The sequence below is a fragment of the Sinocyclocheilus anshuiensis genome, unplaced genomic scaffold, assembly GCF_001515605.1.
Source record: "Sinocyclocheilus anshuiensis isolate Anshui unplaced genomic scaffold, SAMN03320099.WGS_v1.1 scaffold426, whole genome shotgun sequence".
NCBI lineage: Eukaryota > Metazoa > Chordata > Actinopteri > Cypriniformes > Cyprinidae > Sinocyclocheilus > Sinocyclocheilus anshuiensis.
Genome location: NW_015542362.1, coordinates 397279 through 422774, shown reverse-complemented (window position 1 = coordinate 422774; position 25496 = coordinate 397279). Strand labels below are relative to the sequence as shown.

Sequence of the window (25496 nt, the reverse complement as noted above, 5' to 3'; positions counted from 1 at the left end):
AACGAACTTGTTTCTCCGAGCTAAGATTTGAACGAAGACAATTACTTGAATAAACCGAGCTAAGGTCTAAAAAGCAACAAGGTTATTTGCTACCCTTTAAAGGGCATTTTAATAGTGTTCCGATGGGGGGGGCAGATTCATGAATATAAATAAAACGGGACTAGATGAGAAGCAGCCACCCTCTGGATCTTCAAAGAGGAAGGTTGGAGACTGACCTGTAATTACTTTAAACTGCAAGAAAAAGCAGCAGTTGGTAATAGAAAAAGAGACCAGATTTGTTGAGGCAGTGTATTCTTGGCAGACATGATCTCTTAATGCAGCTGAACACTCGGAGCTAGTTACAAGTGGTGTTGAACAGTATTCAAGGAAAACAAAAATAGCTTCCATTTCCAACCTAAAGCAAATGGCTTTCTTTTGTGGGCTTTCAAAAACACACTACCTGTTGGAAGTACAGCTACTTGGACATCCATCTTAAACATATTTGAAAAACATTTGCATTGCATACATTCAGTCCAACAATTTTATTTTTTATTGTCCATCTCCAAAATGTTAAAACATTCAGTCCATTAGTCAGCTGTAAAGATCCGAGCTGCTATATCAAGTAGCCAGTCCACACCTGTTAGCAGGTTCTCACCTGTAACGGCACTGCATCCCACAATGCACCAGTGATGGGTCTTAATGTCATCAAGGGTTAAAACCTGGACAACGTTCAGAAAACGAGCATATTCACAAATTCATCCAACAGCAAGGCAGTTCCATTAAAATACAAATGGCTCCGTTTAACAAAACTCGCCTCTCGAATGGCATCTTTTGATAAAGCACCAGGTAGGTCCTGTTTATTGGCAAAAACTAACAGAGTGGCTCCCGCTAATCGCTATTCAAGAGAAATGCATTAATTGTAAAGTGTAATGTATATAAAGCCCACACATTACATTTTATTGATTCAAAACTATGGCTTTTTATGTTCACTAAAACAAGATGCTAAATAAAGTAATGTCAAAATCTGACCATTTAATTTCAAACTATAGGTCCAAGATATTGGTCATCTCACCTCCTCTAGTAATAAAGCACTCAGCTCTTCCCTGCAGTCCTCCAGTCTCAATCTGTCAGCGCTGTCCACTACCCACACCAGTCCATCTGTACTCTCGAAATAATTCCTCCAGTATGATCTCAATGACTTTTGGCCACCCACATCCCAGATATTCAGCTTAAACCTAGTCTCAGTGTGAAGAAAAAGAAAAAAAAATATTGCACTTGGTTATGTATCACAGTAACATTGGTCAACAAACAGTTTGTATATCTGTACATTCTCTCTGTGTGTGTGTGTGTGTGTGTGTGTGTGTATATATATATATATAGCCTTTTTGCCAATTAGTTTCATTAAAAGTTAGCGTCTAATCATGCTCTCAACCTCTTACTTATGCAAAACATATATAACACAACCAGACTTCTGCCGTACCCTCTATGCTCGAGTGTCTTTATGTTGAAGCCTAATGTTGGAGAGATCGTGCTGACATCTTCGCCGTTAAACTTCTTCAGGATGGTTGTTTTTCCAGCATTGTCAAGACCACTAAAAAGAAAGGTTAAGGACCCACAACAGTCTTTAGCATCACGAGAAATGAGAACATTACACTAAACGTGCCTTATTTGAGTAATTTGACACCCGTGAATAGAGTAAGAATGTACTTTATTAAACATAAAAACAACAGCGGTTTAAAAAGAATATTGTTTTCAAATGTATTTATATGAATACATTTGAATGCAGTTCTGTGAAAGGATACAGCATCAGTAGACGCATTTCGCGCTCCTTGTGCTTCATCTTCTTCAAGATCGTCAGTAAACCAATCGCGAACGTTTAAGTATAAAACACTGAATTGATCTTGACCCGAAATAACACATTAACTATTGAAACACAAAATAATTTCCTAAATAACAGCGACATGCGTTTAGTGAAAAGCCACACTGGAAACAAGGAAGCGTTACTATGAGTTGACACAACACGTTGAAGTATGATTGGTTAGAGAGTGCGTAAAGATGGAGCTGAAGGTATATGATTGGCTGTTCTACCTGTCATTCTTACTTGGGCTTTTTCTATTGGTGAATGAAAACCGCGGCAAGGGCGTGTCTGAACGTTGTCGTAAAATCATTAGTTTCTACAGCAGCGCCTCCTTATGTGCATTTTCTAAACATGTGAGCTGAAGTGAACGCCCCCAAAACGATTTCGTGTAAAGTAGGTACGTCTCAATTACGTTTATCTGACTGGTTGTTTTGATCGGTTGGTCATCCATGCTAGTTTTACCCTACTGTTATTTGGGTAGGACGGGAGAAGGTGCCCCCTTAAGAACAATGTGGATTTACTTTTAAATTGTAACATATTTAGATATAAGTTTCGCATATGCAGGAAGATGATGTATCAGCCAATGTGTTATTATGGGAACTAAACTCAAACAGTTGCTAACTTAATTGTTATAGCACAAAATGTCAAATATTAAAAGAGGGGTAAGATGGCCTGCTACTTTGACCCCTAATAAACTTTTACAGAACGTATAGATGAATTTTGTTAATTCTTATTAATATTTATATTTTTAAGTGTCATTCATTAAAGAAAAACAACTATTCTATTTAAAATTTTATTTTGACAAGTTGAATAATTGAATAACTGATGACAAAGTAGAATCACAGTAAAAGACAAAAAAAAGTATGATTTATATGCAAGCATATGAATATTTACATATTTAATTGCCCATATTTTAATTGAAAACATAATTGAAACACTATAAATGCAAATGTAATGATTTTACTCAGTTCTAGTAAAGGTTTTAATGAAAGCAAAGATGTCTGAATTGCACATATGTATCTGAAATAGATCTAATTTATGGAAATTTCTTTGATATTCAACATCATACGATTTTATAGATCACTACAGAGACACACAATTAGACCAACTATCCAAAAAACTATTTCGAAACGTCGAAATTCGTCAAAACGTTTCGAATTATTCAAAAGTGCTGAGATGAGATTTTGTGCCATCTATGGTCAAGGAAAAAAAGGGTGGAGCAGGTCATCTTGCTTGTTGTACTCAATCACTATTTAACATTTAACATTAGCTGCCAAATATTATAGTCTCTTAATTAAGGGTGGAGTTTTACATTAAAGATAAAATAAAAATAATAATTACAAACAAGCAACCATAATAACATTAATACAGAGAACCTTTGTATTAGTGGGGTTTATGGTCAATTACAAGTGTAAGAAAAAACAATGAGAATATTGAAGATCTCAGTGAAGATGTTTATTGCAGCATTGTAAAGTATGGCACTAATAATAATAATAATAATAATACATTTGTAATGGTACAATCATCATTTTATTGTTTATATCTCGTTATAAACAATAAATACTGTATCAAAACAAATAAAAAATACTGTGATCTAAAACGGAGAGGCAGTTTTAACATTAAGTGACGACATCTGACGCACAGATGCCATTGGCACATGCCGCTATGCTCAGTGGCACTTCCGGTGGCACTTCCGGTTTTCAGTGGCGTGTGTCAGTGGACAGTGGCATGTGTCACTAAAACACATTTGGTGTAAGTTTCATAAAGCACGTTAGAATAGCAGACATCATAATGGTTTGTGGCATTTTCTCATCAGTTGATATTTATATGTAGGCTAATTCCTGATTGGCAAGTATCAGTTATGGTGGCACATTTGATTAAAACGTTTCTTTTTTCTTTCTTTTTTTTTTTTTTTTATGGCCTCTGCATAGTCTCTATATTATTTTATAATTACAAATGATACAGCTGAACTGTCAAATCTATGCAAAAATGAAAAAAACGCGTATTTACGTATTTGAATGCATTGCACAAAGCTGGAACTGGAAATAAACTTACAATGAAAAATACACATTAAGGGGCATAAGACACATTTTAATCTTAATATAGGAACTCCACGATGTAATAAATCGTATGTTTGACAGCAACATACTGTTAATTATTTCAATATCGTTCCGCCATGAAGTGCGTGTGTCACGCAAGCTACATTATGCAGCGACACCCAGCGGCAGGTGTCAGTCACTACCGAAGGTGCGACACGCACCACGGCAACTGACACAAGACGCAGTCCATTGACATGTGTCACAGGTTTTAGTGACACATGCCACTGTCCACTGACACATGCCACTGAAAACTGGAAGTGCCACCGGAAGTGCCACTGAGCATAGCGCCATGTGCCAATGGCATCTGTGCGTCAGATGTCATGTCACTTAATGTTAAAACTGCTGCTGGAGAAACGTGTAATTGAATTGACTGTTTGTCAGTGTCCTTTGGCTTTCATCGAAAGAAAAGTGTAGTATCTACATTAACTGTAGGACAGCCCCCCTGAAAGAAACCTTACGGTAAATTCCTTGTTTGTTTCATTTGTCTCAGTTTTCTGTTTTCCCGTCCTTGAAATTGCAGCCCTTATGTTTGCAGCAGATTCTTATGCATCAGCTGTCACCATGTGCCTGTAAATGAAAGACACGATTGCAAACATTTCTCCCAGCAGAACCTTGTAACTGCTAAATTATACTCGTAAATATTTTTTAAATGCTGGATTCATTTAATTTGTTAGATTAATTTGAGTAATAATGAAATACTGTAATAGCCTTACATAGTTAAGCCTTCAGATCCCTCACAGCTACACCCGTTTGGACTTCCTGCTTGGAATTCCCAGTATCTGTCAGTGTAGAGCGGGAAATGAACAACCTAAATACTGGCAGTACAGTGCCGGAAGCGATGATCTCCTTGCTCCGCTAACCGGGCCATTTAACATAATTCGAAACCGAAAACAGTCTAGTCCACCCCCTCTGTTGCGTCAGTCCATTCACAGAGCTATTGGCTCATTCCGCCGCCCACGGCCAACACCACAAAGACCTCAGACCAGTTTAAATCATGACCAGGCACTGTAGCTCTTCAGACAACTTCTGCTTCAGGAGTCTTTCAACGCGCTTGCTTTTAAATTCGAAGAAGCCATTTCGAATTCAATTCGAATTTTGTGCAGTACTGAAATGCTACTAAAGACCGTTGATTTATTCTGAAAGTATACATGCAAGCATTTTGTTCTGATATAACTGTCGAAAAGCATCCGTGCACTTGGAGATGCCAGCTGCTGTCATGGACAACTTTGACCAGGGAAGTCCTTTCTCTCAAAGTGATTCTCAAAGTCCTCTTGATTGTGTAAGGAGTGAATTAATTCATTTAATGTGATTTTACTATGTATAAATATAACGCTGTTATTACAAGCAATAAAATACTTTATTACATATTTTGTTATATGTAGCTATAATATTTATTATTTGTGTGTGTATATATATATATATATATATATATATAATTATTTGTTTATATATAAATAAATCCATATTTATATTATATATTGTAAATCATATATATGATCTGATAAATATCTTTAGAGCACACAGTCAGAGGACCACAGGCACCATCACAGAGAGAAAAACAGAGATGCAGCTCGCAAGAATCGCAGAAAACAGACAGAAAAGGCAGACGTGCTGCATGAGGTCAGTAGCAAATTGAAACCTTTGACACTCTCTCTTTTTCCCCTTTGAATGGGTTTGTTTTGCTCTGTCCCTATTTACGTTACCTCTTCATATCCTTACTTTTGTTGTATCTTCTCATTCACATTACTGCACACAACTATATTTATACCTTTTGTACTTTATTATTGTTATTGTCAGCTACATAGCCTATATTCTTACTTGGAATTATGAAGTAATGTGCCATAATCATAACCTTCAGGAGAATGTGTTCGTTTCTCTGGAGGATATTTTTTTGTGTGTGTGTTTGTTAATGATTAGTTTGTAGTCTCTGTGTGTGTAGAGGAGCATTAGTATTGCACAACCTTTCAGTGCAGAGGAGGTATTTCTTGGAAACGCAGAGCATGACTGGGACAGCTTACAGATTAGTTACACTAGCGGCTGACTAGTTATTTTAGTTTAACATCTGACATGTCATACATTCACTTTCATTTTCACTTCAGATGATGTACAAATCTTGGACTTTCCCTTTTTTTATCCAACCCAATAATCTCAGATCCCTTCTAAGACTAACAAAATATGAGGAAGTCTGAATTGTTTTTTTTTTTTTTTTTAAATAAAGTGTGTAATGACCTATGAACTTTATATGTGGGAAAAGCAGCTCAGGTCAAATCTATTTTAAATTACTTTTTATTTGACACTACTTGCATTACTGCCGCATTCCTTTCACTTTGTTACTTCTGCTTTTCTGCTGAATTCATGTCAATATTGTATTGTCTATAAACTAATTTATATATTTATTTATTTTTTGCCTAGGAACTCCAAACCCTAGAGCAGTCTAATACCGCATTCATAAAAGAAATCGCTGAACTAAAGAAGGAGCTTCAATTCTACACCACAGCCTTGGAACAACATATACCTCACTGCACTAAACTGTGTCCATTTGAACCATCAGTTAGTGTTACAGGAGGACCGTCCACAGCTACACCCTCTACCTCAGATATCACCTTCAACTCTGACCCCAACCTCTTGCCGGAACTTGCATTCTTACCAGACACTAATTCAGGGGACTTATCTCTAACAGACCTCCTCGACAGTAGTGATTGGTGTCCATGGGACTCAGTGAATGGAAATGGGTGTCTACAGCAGTTTTGAGGTGCTGTACAGTCAGTTATTTGGTCACAAGGCTTACACACTACTACTACATCCTGCAAACAGCCCTTTTTGTTGAGTTCAAATGCTAATGGTGCTAAAAACCATGATCCATTAAAGTGTGGATATGTTGTTTTGTATAATTTATTTAAACAATACTTACAGATGGCATTTACATGTAGCTATATTTTAGATACGGGCATTATATTTTTTTATATGTAAGACCACAGCCTATGTTGGGCTTATTGATTCCATACTTTAATCCATTTTGATTTGTAATATGAAAATGTTCAGTTATTTCATAAATTATTTTTAATAATTTTAAGTGTTATTTATTGAAATATGGGTCAATGACACTCATTCTTTATTCAAAAATACATTAAAGATTAAAGCAACTGTGTGTAGTTTTGTGTATTTGGGCAATTTTGGAGCTCCTTCTAAATATATCACTGTTTCAAGGTACTGTAAAAAAGGTACATGCAGTTGCTTTAATGTCTTACAAGACATTCTACACAACATATATGCCAATAACACAGCAGTGGTACAGGTATCCCCTGGCAACATATACAGTCAATCGCTGTCTTACAATACAAAGACATTGTGAAGGAAGAAGGAGAGAAAGATGAACAAACAAACAAAAATCCAGAATAGATGAACATATACGTAGAACCAAAATATGTACTGAGTTCAGTGGAATTTAATAGTCAGCCCAAAGAGGAGACCAAGTATACCAAAAGTCATTAGGCCTCTGATGTAAGTCATAGGTTAGTTTTTCTAATGGTTTAAGAGAAGTAGCCTGACTCAGCCACATACTGACTGGCTGACCATTAAAGAAATATACATTTTTTTTACAAAATATGTACAAATATTTAACTTTTCATTCTGTACCATGGTCAAGACACAATTAAAATGTTACAATTCAAAAGATATGCATTCGGAGACAGTATGCAAAGGATTCACCAGAACATCTTCTGTACAGCTTTGTGAAGCTCCCTCCATCCTGTTGCAGTCCCAAAACACGTATCACATGTCAACCTTACATGTAAAACACAACTGGGAAACATTGAGAAATATTTTATGAATGTGAAACGGCGTTAGGTACGTCCTGTGAATAAACTTAAAATTGTGTTAATTGTTCGAAACTTATATTTTTTTTAATTAGCTTGATTTAGTGGGGATTATAGTGAAAAAAGCGTAACTGTAGATTGCTTATAAAATAAAATAAAAGGAAATGGTGGTATAAACAATTTGACCATTTTTAATTCTTAATTTTTTTAATTTAAATATTTTTAATGTTTTAAAAAAGCTGTCTGTCAAATCAGCATGGTGTGACCTATATGCAGGTAGCCATTTTATTGACAGACATTTTAATCTTTCTATGAGGAGGATTTTCTGGTCAAGTAGAGTATGTTTAGGCAAACATCTTAATATTAAAGACTTTAAAATGTATGATATTTGTAAATAAATAAATGTGATTTTTTTTTTTTTTAAAGTAGGCCTATTTAGTCTTTTTTTTTAAACGTTTTTGGTCTAATTTAGTATTTCATAAAAAAAAAAATGCATTTATTTATTTTTTGTGTTGTACTTGATGGTAATAAAACTGGCCATTTTAAGTCATTAAAATATAAATTGTAGGCTATATAGCCTAAACATGTTTAACTTGATTTTTTAAATAATTGTGTAAACATTCGTATTTGTCAATGACTCATATACACTTGAGCATAGGTCAATGAATGAATACTTGAAGAAAATTTCTGTAAAACAAGCCATATCAATAGCACTCGATCTTTTTTTTTTTCGGTGGTACAGCGGTGGGTCTCTCGATAGCCAAAACGCCCATAACGTTCAGCATCACATTTAGTGGTCTCAAGGTAGGTCAGCGGCACGTCGTCTTTCGACCGATAGGCTATTACAAAACTCGCAGTTAGCGTCGGATTGAACAAAAATCAGCGGATACAGCGACGGGTGAGCGCGCGGAATAATGAACGAATGAAGCAAGAACAATGGCCAACCTGACAGTCCCAAAACACAGCGGCTAACACAGACTGTGTCAGCCAGTGAGGGAGGGACAGAGGGAGGAGAAGGGAAAGGGCTGAGGTAGAAGACAGCTGTCTGATTAAGATACGGATTAAATAAAAACAAATAGCATCTATATAGTCACTTAAACGGCGAATAGAGTCAATGATATAGCCATAGCAGCGCGACGTCTAGGAGAGGGTCGCGTAAATGTAAGCTGAGTAAATAAATAAATAAGAGCGCGTGAGCGTCAACCGCAGTGTGTAGCATCTACATCTACTTGCACCACCTGAAGACAACGACCGACACTGTGCTGGGAAATAAAGAAACGGGAAAAACACGAGCAATCAGCGGAGAGGAAGGGCGACGGGGAAAATCAGCGAGACTGTCAACGTCCTTGTGATACAGAAGTAGCCTAATTGAACAGCGGTTTCTTGTATTTGAGGGAAGGAGGTAGAAGAAGGGGGTATCAGTGCTGCAGCGGCCGCCGTGATGCTCTACACATGTAGGCACGTTTGAAGCAGCTCATCCCCGCCCTGTGTGGATCTGACCGAACCGAACCGAACCGACTGTACGGTAACGGATTTAATAGGGGACGCTGGAAGGCTCTGAAAGGGACTTAAGGCGCAGAACTGGTCACTGGTAATAGGCTATGACGATAACCTTTAATTAATAAGTGATGCATTTGTACCTGTGCGGAGGAGATAAATGACAGGATTTTTTTTTTATCGCGCGTTTGTTTTTCAGCATGGATTAATTGGCCCGTGATCATTGGATAGAATGCTTATTACATCCGAGTTTTAATACGGTACCGATTTATGCCTCTAGCCTATAAATATTTAAATAAACCAAATTTAGGCCTATGACATTCTGATGACGACAGTACGGCAGAGATGTCTTTATTGTAGAAATGTATGTTCACCTCAATATCTCTTCATGAAGATATAGACAATTACATCCACCCTTGTGCTTATTTCAGAGTCTCGTTTTTTTGGGGGGGGTGTAATGTAACACGAGTGAGAGACGCGTCAAATTGAACACCGATAGCTTTTACTCCACCATCCCTCTGTCTACATTTTTGACCAGGTTAGATAACTTCTGTCTTTAGTCGATCCCTGCTTGTTGATTTTACTTTTTAAATCCAAAAGAAAAAATATTTTGACTAAATAACAAGCCTTTAGGAGCCAGTTCTCGCCTTTGGTTTCCTTCCTCGAACAATCTTCTGCCGAGCACCACCTTCGCAGCGATGGAGACCCCCACGAAGCTACCTCCGTCGAGCCCATCATCGCCGACCACGGGCTTCTCTGTACCAAGCGCAGAGAAAGTAGACGGCTTCCCCCGCCGCTCGATGCGCCGTGCCCGGCAGCGACGGTCCCATAGCTCCTCACAGTTCCGCTATCAGAGCTCCCAGGTGGAGCTCACGCCGCTGCCCTTACTTAAAGGTAGGTTCCTTTAACTGGGACGTGAGGTGGTTGGTTTTTAGTGGCATGTTAGTTAGGAAATGATGAGAATGAAAATAAATCCCCTGATATTGAAATAGGCTATTACAGCCATTCTGGTGGTTATGAACTCAATGTCTTCTTGAACATCCTTGAGAGATGTCATGGTACCTCCATAAGGACTCCAAATGTAACTAAATCTTCTGAGGACTCCTCTGTGAGGAACACAGGTAGACTCAGCAGAATTTTAATCTAATGATAACGTCATTCAAAGGTATATAGCCTAAACTAAAAGATTCAATGTTTTGGCTGAACTTATGTTGGTTATATTTGTTGGAAAGCAATTTTTGTAACATTAAATTCGGCTCAACTCAGATAGGCTACCTTGTGTCGGGTAGCAGAAACCTAATTGAGTAATCCCAAATTATATACAGTGGTGTGAAAAAGTGTTGGCCCCCTTCTTTGATGATCTGAAACATTAAAGTGTGACAAACATGCAAAAAAATAAGAAATCAGGAAGGGGGCCAACACTTTTTCACACCACTGTATATACAATTATCTGAAATGAAATCGTTTGCAGTACTAGCTAGCATGGCAGTGTAACTTTTCGTATGATAAAATGTAGGATGTTGGCAAGAGATTGCTCATTGCAGTGGGATTTAAATAGTAACTGTTCAACATAAACCATAGAATCTATAACACAAAAACACAAAAAATAACATTTCTAGTCAACAGTCCTATGCAAAGTTTGCTTGGAATCAGAAATTCCTTGTCCAGTTTAGTTAATGGCAACAAAATGTTTTCATGTAGTCCAAAACAAATGCATTGAGTAAACTTCTTTTTTAAAAATGTAAGAGTTTGGCATGGCATGAAATTATAGTAATTGTTTTTGCATTACCTTATTTTAAATAAGTTAATTTAACTAGAAGGAAAAAATACTTGTTGAATCCATTGTTCTCTCTTGTCATAATCAGTGCCAAGTACTTTGTTTTAGTTTAGGAAGCTTTGTGGTTAAAAGCATCCTCAGTCAGGAGACTGTAATAGGTCTACTTCCATGAGCTCATTTTGGCCATCAACCTGAAGTGATGGAGAAACTGTAAGCCACAGACTGGGAAGTGGCTGGGCAAAGTAACTCTATTGAGTGTGGGGGAAGTTTAGCATAATCCATTAATTTGTAGAAGTATAAGAGTGACAAAGTTTTGTAACAAGAACCTAGAAAGCTCAGGTAAACATGAATAATAAAGATGAGATGCATAGCACCTAATTTTCAGAGTAGCTATGAAACGTTGTCATATATTTTACAAAGAATACACAGATGCAGTGTTATCCCCACAGTTTGTGCACGACTTCATGATTCACACTTTAGCAGGATATGATTCACTTAGTCTAATACGGGAATCATCTGAGCGGCATTTCCAGTGAAGTTGGGTTTAGTGGTACCAGTTTTCATGAGACACTCCAGCTGAGGGTGTGCTGCCAGTTGGTGTGTCACAGGGGGTCCAGACTGACCTGCTTTTAGTCATTCACATGCCACTGAGACACATCTCCACTGTAAATCAACATTTAATTTCTTCTTACTAGGTACAATGTATTTATCAACCCATATGACTAGCTATAAGTTTATTTAGCTCTGGTTTCATTTTGTAAACTGTAACTGTATAAAATGCACCGTTGCATGTGGTATTGTCTTTGATTATACCTCATAAAGCATCAGTTTCATGTAAAATATCATCAAACCACTGACAAATGCTAGCCATGTAAAAAAAGCTGTTAACTGTTGATGAAACTTAGGTTTTGATCAGTCTCAATTTTGGGATCTTTCTTAATTCTACTGAACTCAAAATATATAACGATTATTATATCCCTTATAGCAAAAAATAAAGTGAAGCCTCGTTAATGATCACAACATCTAAATAACACTTACTAGAATGGCAGTCAGTGGTACATGTATACATGGACTGGTAAACATTTACTGTCATCTGCTTTTTTTGTTTGCAACTTGTACCTGCTACATATTTAAGCTCCATTAATGGTATGGCATATTTAGATGTGACATATATAATGCCTTTTATACACAAGATTAGCTTAGCAGAGCATGACAAACACCACCTGACACAGAACCTGTGAGTGTTTGTTTGGTCTCTGAATTTACCTGCGAGTCTCTATCTGTGTGCAGTAGAGGGAAACAGCTTTGTGAGATGCTCAGTCCAAAACATGACCTGAATCTTTAATTGGTCGAATGGCCAAAAATATGGGCAAAACTGCCAGGTTTGCTAGCCTGGGTTATTAGTTACCGGAAAAAAAACCTGTAGATATGTTAATGGTGTGAGCCACTGGTGGTGCTTACCCTCATTTGTAGACCTTCGAGTTCTGCTCTTCAAGTTAATTTGTGTTATTTTTTCCATTTAAGCCTCTGTAGTGACTTCATTACTAGTCCTCGTGAGTTTGTGAGCGTGTGTCTCTGTAAATAGCTGCCACTGCTGGAGGGTGCTGGAGTGTCTTCCACATGGACAATGGGCAGCTCAGAGCTCTCGGTCTGCAGATTCAAAACTCCCAAATCCATAAATGTAACAGAAATGAGTGTTTTTAGACAGCTTCTCAAATCTGTTAGCAAATCACCTTGGAGTATGATGATTACTGTACTTGTGTACTATAGTTGTGAATCATTGTTTCAGGGTAACAAATATGTCTGTGTATAAGAAAATGATTTTTTTCGGGGCGGGTATATATCTGCCTGCTTCTTCCTGCAGGGTCCAGCCGGTCAGGGCCGGTATTAGGTTACGGTACACAGAAGGCCTGCTCACTCTCTGGCCTCCTCCGATCAATAAAGAGGGCAAGAGAGGAAGAGGGAGAGAATAAAAAGGGGGTGAGTGAGTGATTATAGAGACAGGGAAGAGTAAAAGAGCATTAGAGAAAGAGAGAGTGAAGTGGATAAGCATGTGAGGCTATAAGTGGAAGAACACTGTACTGAGGGAGAGCTATTGTTGAGAACAAGATTTGTTCAGCCATACTTGTCCTTGTCTATAGAAAGTGAAGGAAAATATATATAAATGCCCCCCAAACATTGGGACCTGTAAAATAGTTTGTTTTATACTTCACCAAATCTGCATTTATCTGTATAATGATTTTGTGTTAAAAATATAAATTCTGCGTAATATCATAGTAATATATCAGTAATGTATTAATTAAATATTATTAACATTTTGTTAATAATAACATAACTGTTTTCTATTTTTATATATTTTAAAGTCAAATTTATTGTGCTGATTTTTCAGCATCATTGCTCAATTTTCAGTGTCACATGATCTTTCAGGAATCATCCTAATATGCGGATTTGGTGCTTAAGAAACATTGCTTTTTATTATCAATGAAAACAGTTGTGCTGCTTAATATTTTTGTGGAAATGATGATACATTTTTGTTTCTTTAATGAATAGAAAGTTTAAAAGGACAGCATTTATATGAAATATTTTTTGTAGTATTGTAAAAACATACCAAAATGGTATATTTTATAGTATACCATTTTCTTTCAGTAAATATATGTGATTTAATATTTATTTAAGTCATGCTTTAACCTTAGAGCTTAATTAATAGTGTTAATTTGAAAGATATTATAATTAGTATTATACATATTTATTTGTTTTATATTATAGCTTCCTGTACTGGTGTTGAGGTTCAGTTTCAGTGGAATTCCAAATTTGCCGTCAGCATTTCATCAAAAAAGCTCATGTGAAACGTGGCAGTTCAAGGTTCCTGTTTTGTTGTGCAGTATTTTTGCTCTGCTATTTTGTGGGTTTTGGTGGTTCAAAAATACAGGATTTCAAGTGCCACCCAAATGCAGTAATAACTCTTTAACCAGAAAGAGTTTACTCATTAAAATCACACTGCCACAGAAAGAGACCCACAGAGAGAATGAGAGTGAGAGAAGGATGGAGAGGAGGGGTAAAGGGAGATCATGAGGAGAGGAACAGGGTAGAGGGATGACATCATCTCTCCTGCTCTCTCTGCACTGTTTCTTCCCGTAGCATGCATCTCTCTCTCTCTCTCTCTCTCTCTCTCTCTCTCTTTCTCTATGCCCCACTGTTGCTTATTGGCTGCTCTATATTTAGCAGCTTTGCATGTACAACATAACAGCACGTTTATTAGAGCGACGACTGGTCTAACTGGAGTGATACTTAACTTCAGACATAAAACTGTTGCTATTCACATATGTCATTATAGTTTTCACATTCTTTCCATGATTTAAGTTCATTTCAAATTCCAATTTCATTCATTGCTCTTCCTCTCATTCGCTATGCATCTCCAGTTCCTTGTGTCTCCGCCTTCTTTCTCCCTCACACTTTTCCCTGGACAGTTTAGTCTTTTTCTGTTCTGACAGCTGTGGCTGTGTCATGCTCTCTTGCATTGTACTCACAGCATGGCACAAATTTGTTAAACTGGAATTTATTTGGTTTGTGAATAATATTTTTTTCACCGATATACCATGTGAAATAGCTGTTAAGTGAATTTGCATTTGAATGTGGTCATATATGTTTTATATTCTGGTGGCATCAATCTGATGTCATCTGGTATTATCATCTTACCATTGTGAAGCGAAGAAGCTGATAAAGGTGAACATTTAAATATGATGTTAGGGGTTCTCAACTCTGGCCCTTGAGGATTTTATTCATTGCTCTTCCTCTCATTCACTATGCATCTCCAGTTCCTTGTGTCTCCTCCTTCTTTCTCTCTCACACTTTTTCCTGGACAATTTAGTTTTTTTTTCTGTTCTGAGTGCTGTGGCTGTGTCATGCTCTCTTGCACCCTTTCCTTCCCTCTGACTGCAAACAAACAAACACACACCATTACATAACCACCTCTTTTCATCACATCCCTCTCTTTATTTGCACTTTCTGTTTATTATTTATTTTATCTGTCTCCTTTGACCTAACCTGCTGCAATCCAACCCACTTGGTTTGAGTCTAGCTGTTGCAGACTGTTAAGACTAATCCATTTTTAATGGAGAGTAATTGTACAAAGTGCCATGTTGAGGCTAAAGAAAGAGAGAGATAGAGAGACAGAGACATCGATTCACACGTCGAAGTAAAGGAACGGTAGGGTATGTAAGTTGGGTTGAGTTTTTGGATGAATGGAGTGGATTGTCATGGTTATTGTGGCTCAAGGCGCTACGTCCACAGAGGGGCGAGACAGTGCGGGGTTAAAGATAGCACCCACTAATCCTGTTAGCACCACACGCCTCCACTTATTTCTCATTAGCATCCCGTCCATCCACTTCAAGCAATCTGCATTAATATACTCTATAGATCCAAGTGTCTGTGTAACTCCAACAATCTTTAACGTAATTGTGCCGTGTGGGTGCATACAATTTAAAAAAATAGCTGTTCTTTATGTCATTGATAGTTCCAAGAAGAACCTTGAACATTCATGCAACCTTTCCAAGCACAAAAGGATCTTTATAGTGTAAAAATGTTCTTTAGATTATCAAAACACTTTAGATTATTCACACTATAAAAAATGGTTCTTTTAAGAATTGTTCATTGAAGGCTTCATTGGGGAACCAAAAATGTGACCCTGGACCACAAAACCATAAGTCATAAGGGCCAATTTTTGGAAACTGAGATTTATACATCATCTGAAAGCTGAATAAATAAGCTTTCCATTCTTTCCATTGATGTATGGTTTGTTAGGATAGGACAATATTTGGACGAGATACAACTATTTAAAAATCTGGAATCTGAGGTTGTAAAAAAATCTAAATATTGAGAAAATCGCATTTAAAGTTGTCCAAATTAAGTTCTTAGCAATGCATATTACTAATCAAAAATTAAGTTTTGATATATTTATGGTAGGAAATTTACAAAATTTACTTAATATCCTAATGATTTTTGGCATAAAAGAAAAATCGATAATTTTGACCCATACAATGTATGGTTGGCTATTGCAACAAATATACCCCAGCGACTTAAGACTGGTTTTGTGCTCCAGGATCACAAATGGTTTTATTGCATCACTATGAAACCCCACGTCTGGAACTTTTATTTTTAAGAGTGTATCATTATAAAAAAATTACTGTAAAATGCACTGAAAATAATTACAGTAAACAAAGGGAAATGACAATTCTGTCATTATTTACTCAACCAAACTTGTATGACACGACTCAGTATCTCAGTGTTTTTTTTTCTCACCACGTAATGTATGTCAACGGTCACCAAAACTATATAATATATATTCTTTTGTGTTCTGCAAAAGAAAGAAAATCATACACGTTTGGGACGACATAAGGGAAAGTAAATGATGACAGAATTTTAGGTTTTGGGTGAACATTCTTTTTAAAGGGGTCATATGATGCGATTTCAATTTTTCCTTTCTCTTTGGAGTGTTACAAGCTCTTGGTGCATAAAGAAGATCTGTAAAGTTGCAAAGAATAAAGTCTCAAATCCAAAGAGATATTCTTTATAAAAGTTAAGAGTCAACCACGCCTACCTAAAACGGCTCGTTCTAACACGCCCCCACATGTCTACGTCACGATGTGGGAAGATTTGCATAACGTGAGCCCAAGCTCACTCTAGCCCGCCGTGTGTGACACTGTGTTTCGTTGTGGAAGCGAAACTACTTTGTTTGGCCTTCCAAAAGAGGACACGACTAGAAATCAGTGGTTAAGTTGTATTTACAACACTGTTCCAGAACACTTCAACCCAAATATTCAGATGTGTCCAGCGCATTTTATGGAGGACTGTTTCCTGATCCTGGTAGAGTAGACTACAATGCCAGCTGTTCTGACTCACAGACTGTAAGTACGTTTTTTATATTTAAAGAATTTGCCACTGATGATTCAAACGTGAGTTTTGAGCAGTGTAGAGTAGCGTTTGTAGTTTGTAATTTCTCCGATCACAAATGCAGACATGGTTTTATGTTTATACGGCGCGATGCAATGCAATGCGTAAAAAGAATAAGTCATTATAATCCGTAATTATGTCCCCACTGGATGCAACAAATGCCTCGTTTATAATGGGTTTTAATGTTTTTGTCTCGTCGCTCCGGCCGGGACAAGGCATCACAATATGGTAAGGGGCGTAACATTTCTGTCACGCGCTTGAGGTATTCGGCCAATCACAACGCACTGGATAGCTGGCCAATCAGAGCAAACCTTGCTTTCCGAAGCGTTTCAGAAAGGCGGGGCATAGAGGAGAAACAAAAATGTACAGTATGTGGAAAAGAATGTATTTTTTTTTTTACCTTAAGCCGCATAAAAAAATTTCATTAAACCAAATACACAAAATAATGTTATTTTTAGCAACATCATATGACCCCTTTAATTTAAATAATCCAGAAGAGTGCTAGTGTGTTAAAGTCAATTTAAATTGGTTAATGAATAAAATGTTATATTGCATCGCTACGACAAACCTTTATTTTTAAGATTGTAACATTACATTATTTAGCGGGTGCCTTTATTCAAAGCAACTTACAATAAAGGAACATAAGCAATTTATCACAGAGTTAACAATGTTTATGTAATGTTCAAAAATGAAGGTTCCAAAAGTTTTGTTTTTTTTCACAGCGAAGCCATAGAAAAACGATTTTGGGTTCCTTAAAGAACCTTTTAGTGAACAGTTCTTAAAGTAATTGTTTATTTTTAGTGTGAAGTACATTTTAATAATATAAAAAACCCTTTATCCACTATAAAGAGCCTTTTGTGCAATGGAAAGGCTCTCTGGATGTTAAAGGTTCTTCATGTAACCATAGATGCCAGTGAACATGTATTTTTTAAGAGTGTAGTGTGCAATGCCAGGTTTATTAGCACTAGGAAAAACATAGTAAATAGTAAATGTGTAGTGTAATTGTGTATATTGTCTAAGTATATTTGTGCACTAGATTACATCTCCTCATCTTCCCGTCCCACAGATGCGCCAGTGGCAGAACTTCATGACTTGTTCTGTAAGAAGCTGCAGCAGTGTTGTGTGCTTTTTGACTTTCTGGACTGTGTCGCCGACCTGAAGGGGAAAGAGATCAAACGTGCTGCGCTGAACGAGCTTGTGGAGAGCGTGGCCACCAGTCGCGGAGTCCTCATCGAACCCCTGTACCCAGAGGCTATTAAGATGGTGAGATGAATTGCGAAAGAGTGAAAGAGTAGGATGGGATTTGATAAAAGAGCAGAGAAGGCAGGGGGAGATAAATCGCTGAGGGATGCACAGGATCTCCAATGCTCTAAAGTGCACTTAGAGACTCAGAAGCATTTACGTTTCCTTGTGTTTAGCTACATTAGCCCAGTACAGTATGTAGCTGAAATACAAAAACACCTTAATTGGGAAGCAATTGATTTTTGTTAACTGGTCCTTTTATGTTTTGATGTGAAAGACAAAGGCGGGGGAGATTCACTAAGAATGAATTGGCACCCTTGGATAATATAGTTTATTTGCATATGCTGTTGCGTTGTGTTTGTTTTAGCCCCTTGTTTACTAGAGGAATTATGCAAATCAGGTAACAATGAATTACTGTTGCCCTGATCAATAGAAAATGTACACAAACATCTTTTGAAATTAAATTCCATTTACCTGAAACTCCATTCAACTGAAATGCACAATTGTTCAAAGCAAACAGCAATTAGATTCTGTGAAATCTATAATGAGCCAAAGTTGCATAGAAAAGCAGTGTTGAAAGAATTACAGCGACTTATTTTACATAGAAATTACTTTATGTTTCTTTTGTGGAACATAAAAGATATTTTGAAAAGTGTTTTTTTTTTTGTCCATACTAATGGTAACAAAAATTGGTTACCAACAACGATGACAGAATTTTCATTTCTTGGTCAACTATACCTTTAATTTAACTACTCACAGCATGGAACAAATTTGTTAAACTGGAATTCATTTGGTTTGTGAATAATATTTTTTTTTCGCTGATATACCATGTGAAATAGCTGTCAAGTGAATTTGCATTTGAATATGGTCATAAATGTTTTATATTCTGGTGGCATCAATCTGATCATCTTACCATTGTGAAGCGAAGAAGCTGATAAAGGAGAACATTTAAATATGATGTTAGAACAGGGGTTCTCAACTCTGGCCCTTGAGGATCACTTTCTTTTAATGTCATTTGCTATGTGAAAGCAATGCTTTAGTAAAACACAACCTTTCAACCCCTCTTCCTGTAGATCTCAGTGAACATTTTTCGAACCCTCCCACCCAGTGAGAACCCTGAGTTTGACCCTGAGGAGGATGAACCAGCTCTGGAAGCCTCCTGGCCTCACTTACAGGTACATGTACATTCTCAAGTTCTTATATACACAAACACACTAACGCATATACTGACACCATGGGGTGAGAAATCATCAGAGTTTTTTATAGCTTGTGTCCCAGCTCTGATCCCATTTCCTCTCTCTTTGTCTCCTATCTTTTTTTTTTATCTAGTTGGTGTATGAATTCTTTTTACGCTTTCTTGAGAGTCCAGATTTCCAGCCTTCTCTTGCCAAGCGCTACGTGGACCAGAAGTTTGTTCTACAGGTACAGAGCTTGCATAGATTTAGATGTATAGGTGTAGAGGCCTTTTATGTAAATATAAAACGGCTGCAATGTAATAAAAATATATGTAATTCTGCATTTATCTTTGCATTATTGTATAATAAATAAAATAAATACATAATGAAACCATGTGAATAAATATGTACAGCTAAAGTGGACTCGAGGCGATTATAAATGATCTTAGCCCATCTTCAAGTCCAGCCTCTGGAGACAAACATTGCTAATTTGTAGTTTTGGCACACCCTGTTTTTTCTTTTAGCCTTGATATCTTAGAGCAGCAATATAAGATTTTAAATGTGTATCATATCATAGTCAAATCGCAATATTTCTCAAACACCCAGCAGGCAGTCTAACCTCCATGTTGGACTGTTAGTATTTTTGATTCTACTCACACCAATTATAAATATTCACGAGTAGTGCTTTTAATAAAGTGCAAAAGGGCTGACTACATGTGTGTGTGTGTTTGTGTGTAGCTGCTGGAGTTATTTGACAGCGAAGACCCCAGAGAGAGAGAATATCTGAAGACTATCCTGCACCGCGTCTATGGCAAACTTCTGGGCTTGAGGGCCTACATCCGCAAACAGATCAACAATATCTTCCTCAGGTCAGTCATACAGACAAAACGCATGAGCAGTATTGATATTCCACAGCCAGTGACTGCTTTTTGTTAGTCTTTATGTCTGTCATTATATCTATTTTTAAACTCTGCAGGTTCATCTATGAAACTGAGCGTTTCAATGGAGTTGCTGAGCTTTTGGAAATTTTGGGAAGGTATTCTTTCAAACTGTCATAATAGAAAGCACACTAAGTGTGTGTTAAAAATCAGATCGGATGATGTTTATAAAGCAACTCAATGTAAATTAGAAGATTATAAGGTAGATCCCTGTGGTTTATTCATTGTTTCCAGAGTTAGGAGGCACATATAATATCTTATGACATTTGTATTATAATCTTAAATTAGTAAATTATAGTGTTACACAACTTCATGTGGCAGCAGATTACTGGAGAGATGCTTTATGGTGTGTGAGCTGGTGATTCAGACACTTCGCAGAGACCTCCGACATCAGTGCTCGCTGCATGTACCTGCCACGTGTTCTGCAGTCATGTTTCCCATCCTCAGCGTGACCAGCCCTATAATTCACAGCCATGTTCTCAGCGAAACCAGTGCTGCTTTGCATATTGGGTTCAATGCACACAAAATGGTGCCTGTTTCTCAATGTGTTTAATAGCATAAACAAAAGCAAACCTTTGACAGAGAGAAACAGGGGAAGAGAGAGACAACCAGGGGGAGGCATGAGTCAGAGTGCTGGGGATGGAGGTCTAAATTCAGGTTGATGCCAGTAGTATTTATAGTGCTTCCCACCCACACATCTCTCTGATCACTACTGAAGAGAGAATGAGGGAGAGAGAGAGAGACAGCTGCAGAATTAGAGCGAGAAAAGATGGGTCCCATGCAGAAAAATATGCATTTCATGTTCTTTTAGTATATATTTTTTAAACATATGGTCAAAAACATATATCGGAAAAGGATATTGATTATATGAAAATTAGAATCTATTTAAATATAACTTTTTTAACAGATTTTCAGGCCATTTTGTATATTTTAAAGATATTTGAATAAGATTATAGAAATATTATAATACAGAATATCTGTATAATGTGTAATATTTTATAAAAATACAGAAAAATGTCCAAAATATGTTTAAACAGTTTTATCATTGTCAATTTTAAGAAACGCGGCCAATTTAAACAATATGTTTTCAATTTAGATAATATATTTCATTGAACCTTGATGCTGTTGTTTATGGCATTGTGTATGGCAAATAGATTTTTACCAGATAATATATGTATATTTTGCCACATGCAGTCAGATAAGCAAAGTAAACAGATAGGAAGAAAAAGAAGGCAATAAAATGAGAGAGAGAATGATTATGTAAAATGAGAGAGAAAGACAAAGAGCGAAGAAGATAGTAGAATAAAAGAGAAACAGAGACAGACAGTATGGATGGAATGGAATTGGAATGGAAACAGTTAAGCAATGGGAGGAACAGCCTGAGTAAAAGAACAAAGATAAAACTAAGGAAATGAGCGGAAGAGAGGAGGAGACAGTCAGAAAGAGAGGAAGGATGAGGGGGGTTTAGTGGGGGATTAGCTGATGAACAATAATGTGGCGAATGAGTGTACAGAGCATCATCAGGATGACTGATACTAATCCTGTTTATTCTCCCTTTTCTCTTTTCCGCCTACTACTCACTCCTCTCCTCTCCTCTCCTCTCCTCTCCTCTCCTCTCTTTTCCAGTATCATAAATGGCTTTGCTCTGCCTCTCAAATCAGAGCACAAGCAGTTCCTGGTGAGGGTCCTGATCCCCCTGCACACTGCCAAGTCTCTCTCCATTTTTCATGCGCAGGTTAGAGTCAGATGCCTAGACACACTCACACTGGGACGCTCATACAGATCTAATGCTATTAATTAATGGACTGTAATGGGCTATCCTACCACAAGGGGGCGCTAAATACTAACGCTAAATCCAGTGGCCCCAAAAAGTGTACAAAGTGGACACTAACAGAGAGAGTTCACACAACTCTCATTTACTCAATGTCATGCCATTCTAAACTTTGGTTAATGTTATTTTGTTCTGTGATTATATCTGTTAAGCTGTAATCTTGATGACTTAATACATCCACTAAAACTGGTTGGTTAAAAGTCATTGCAAGATAAAAATTAGAATATCTATCTATCTATCTATCTATCTATCTATCTATCTGTCTGTCTGTCTGTCTGTCTGTCTGTGGAATTCTATCTATCTATCTATGGAATTCTGAATTCTCTTGGTTTGATATTTTTATGCACTAACATTAATACATTTTTAGTAGCCAGAAACAATTTTGGACATTTTGGGGCCACTGTATTAAAGTCTGAACTTACTTGCCTTTGTGTATATAAATGTGTGTGCCTGGCTGTTTACACATACACTGTTCAAAAATTGGGGTCAGTAAGATTAAGTATTTATTTATTTAGAAATTAATACTTTTATTCATTAAGGACACATTGATCACTTTTGCTTTGCTACAAGAAATTCCTATTTAAAAAAATAAATGCTGTTCTTTTAAACTTTCTGTTCATCAGAGAATACTGAAAAAAGAATTAACAGTTTCCACAAAAAAATATCAAGCAGCACAATAAAAATTGTAATGACATTTCAAAATATTGCTGTTTTCACTGTATTTTTGATCAAAGAAAATGCAGCCTTGGTGAGCAATAAGATCTTACCGACCCCAAACCTTTGAACTGTATTGAATGCATTCTTTCAATAGATTAATATATACATATATATATATATATATATATATATATTAACAGCATGTTTTGTCTGAAAAGTGCTCTTGTAATATTAGTACTGCCTGTTTGTATATGTCTATAAGTGTGTGTATTCTGAAAGTGCTTGTCCTACATTCCTACACTCGCCCTTTCCCATGTCAATATCACACCATCCATAATTCAGTGGCCATACTCCGGGCTGTTTATACTTCCTACTTGCCACAAGGGCCTATAGAGCTCTCCCAGGGAATGTCTTTGGGTGGCCAGACTTATTTTATGTAGCTTCCATAGAAACAGAAGCACAGTGCAGGCAAATCCTTAATCACACTTCCCTCAAGGCTTCTTCAGAAGCTCTCAGTGAGATGAAAGGCTAAATACCAAACTCTATTTTTATGAACTGTTTTGTCACCGGCATTAAGTGTGCATTTCGGTGATTCTTTAGACCTGCGTGTAACCTGTGGCTGTTGTGATTTGGTTACTATTTTATTTGTTTGCACAGGAACTAATGGTGAGTGGTTGAGTTAAGTCTGGGGGATTTATACGGGATGATTAGAGCTTAGTCCCCATTGAGCCTCAAACTACTGAATGACACCAGGGGATATATTTTCACAGAGGCATCTCTTGGGTATGGGATTTTTATCTTGTGCTAAAAGATACCAAAGCTTTGTAAAGTGTTGGGATTTAATCTTAGTTTTACTTTGAGCTGTAATTTACCATTTATGGTTGGTTCTCAGGTAGACAAAACACATGAAGACACACACATACACATATGGAAGACTGTTTTTGTCTTCTATTAAAAAAATAAGAAGATAATTGTGAGATAACAATTAAAAGGAGAATAAACAACTACTTTCAGAACTGTGAGGTATAAAGTCAAAATTATGAGAAATAAAGAGATATACAGTCACGAATATGAGTTATAAAGTTGGAATTGTGAGATATGATGTCACAATTATGAAGAAATAAAGCTGTAAAATAGAAAGTTATGATTGTGAGATGTGAAGTGGCATATAAGGAGAAATAATGCAAAATAAATTAACATTTTTTATTCATTTGTTTTACTCTGAGGCCATTAGGCTTCCATTACCTTCTGCATAAATTCAGACACATGCACATAAACATAACCTCACAAGATAAACATCTGAACCTTTTTGTAAAGCACTACATAGACTGCGAACTAAGAGGATAATTATTATGTTCTCATTTGGAAAAGAATAAGAGAGAACAGAAAAAATATCAGGAGTTACAGTGCTCTTACCCCCTGGGGTTTTATGTGACATCAGCCCTTCCAAAGTAGACACACACACACACACACACCATCACCACCATAACAGCTCACCCAGGCAACGGTGCAGAAGGGCTTCCGTGGTAACAAAAAGCACACACTCACTCGTGGCCATATCACATGTGTGCGCATGCACGCACGCACACACACACACACACACACACACACCTCCTTTGGAAAAACATCCTTTTCTCACTTTTTTGCCTGTAATCTCTGAGGCTCAGGTGTTTTGTGCGTCTCTCCTCTTGAGGGAATATATTAATCTGGAAATAAATGCAGCACGTGTGTGCAGACTAGGATGTCATCATTTAGTCATGTAGAGTCTCAGTAGTTCTTCTTATAGGTGCCTTTATTAAAACTCTTAAAAAATTATGAAAATATTGGGTCTAAATCTGAAGTATAGATATTAACTTGTTTATTGAAGAGCTGTATAAAAGTAATATCACTCTTGCAACCATGCTTTTTTAATGAAAATCATCACAGCTGCGATTACTCTTGCTCATGTGAAATTACTTAAATTATATTTATATTCAGTTTCTATATTTATATTTAATTTAATGTCATTTATTTTCTTTCTTTTTTTTTTTTTTTGCAGTTAGTTGATATGGACTTTATCCAATTTCTAGAGCTTGCACCTAACCCAGGCTTTCTCACTTACACCCACATAATGTACCAAAAAGGCAAGCTCCGTCACTGTCTGGTGTGATGCTCGCAAGGAACAGGACATGTGCTATCACCATTATGCCCTTGAGCAAGGCAAATAACCCAAGCTTCTTCCAGTGGGACTGTCTCTGTTAAAAGTTGATCAAGTTAACCAACACTTAGGAAAAAAAGTACTGTAATGTCATTTTCATGTGTGCTATTACATCTATCCAGCTTATACTGCAGGTTTACTGTTGCTTTAGTGCACAGTATCTAAGCTGTACACATGCGTGTTTCGCATAAAACTGTTACCCATTAATCCAGAAAATTGTCTAAAAGCATTTGTTGACACTTCTATCAGTTACGCCTACATTATTGGCACCCTCATATTTATTGTTTAGTATAGACATGCGTCACATCAGTGCATTGAATGCTGCAGAAAGTCTGCTGCTGGCAGAGTGATGATAAAGCCATGTGGTGGCATTTAGGATCTTGATTAGAAGAATGGTTTATTTGTGAAGTTAGCTCAGTGCTTCAGATCAAACCATGAAAGGAAGATAAGGGCTGTAATCTTTTTCTCATAGTGAAAGAGTG

At 36.9% G+C, this 25496-nt stretch overlaps 3 protein-coding genes across 6 annotated transcripts in view; 2 read left to right on the top strand and 1 right to left on the bottom strand.

Moving 5' to 3' along the window:
* Positions 1–524: 524 nt before the first annotated feature.
* arl2 (ADP-ribosylation factor-like 2) lies at positions 525–1985 on the bottom strand. Of its 2 annotated transcripts, XM_016490863.1 has the most exons (5): positions 1782–1985; positions 1460–1570; positions 1052–1214; positions 794–874; positions 525–698 (listed from the first exon to the last, which is right to left on the bottom strand). In XM_016490863.1, the coding sequence occupies exons 1-5, from the start codon at positions 1817–1819 to the stop codon at positions 567–569; spliced, it is 525 nt and encodes a 174-aa protein (XP_016346349.1). In that variant the 5' UTR covers positions 1820–1985; the 3' UTR covers positions 525–566. The 2 variants fall into 2 exon arrangements, with proteins under 2 accessions (XP_016346349.1, XP_016346350.1); XM_016490864.1 differs by lacking the exon at positions 794–874.
* Positions 1986–2206: 221 nt separating this feature from the next.
* Positions 2207–16507, top strand: batf2 (basic leucine zipper ATF-like transcription factor 2). Of its 3 annotated transcripts, none has more exons than XM_016490741.1 (4): positions 2207–2234; positions 5121–5215; positions 5452–5556; positions 6349–6903. In XM_016490741.1, the coding sequence occupies exons 2-4, from the start codon at positions 5138–5140 to the stop codon at positions 6685–6687; spliced, it is 522 nt and encodes a 173-aa protein (XP_016346227.1). In that variant the 5' UTR covers positions 2207–2234; positions 5121–5137; the 3' UTR covers positions 6688–6903. The 3 variants fall into 3 exon arrangements, 2 of the variants coding, with proteins under 2 accessions (XP_016346227.1, XP_016346229.1); XM_016490743.1 differs by lacking the exon at positions 2207–2234 and adding an exon at positions 4208–4395; XR_001634591.1 differs by lacking the exon at positions 2207–2234 and adding an exon at positions 16474–16507 and having other exon boundaries at positions 4371–5215; positions 6349–6803.
* The window catches only part of ppp2r5b (protein phosphatase 2, regulatory subunit B', beta), a 22364-nt gene continuing 5375 nt past the window's right edge, over positions 8508–25496 (top strand). Inside the window, exons 1-7 of the mRNA XM_016490740.1 lie at positions 8508–10142; positions 18041–18237; positions 19290–19391; positions 19546–19638; positions 20130–20260; positions 20368–20427; positions 21956–22064. Of these exons, the coding sequence (XP_016346226.1) occupies positions 9947–10142; positions 18041–18237; positions 19290–19391; positions 19546–19638; positions 20130–20260; positions 20368–20427; positions 21956–22064 (888 nt within the window). The 5' untranslated portion in view covers positions 8508–9946. The remainder of the gene's footprint in view (positions 10143–18040; positions 18238–19289; positions 19392–19545; positions 19639–20129; positions 20261–20367; positions 20428–21955; positions 22065–25496) is intronic.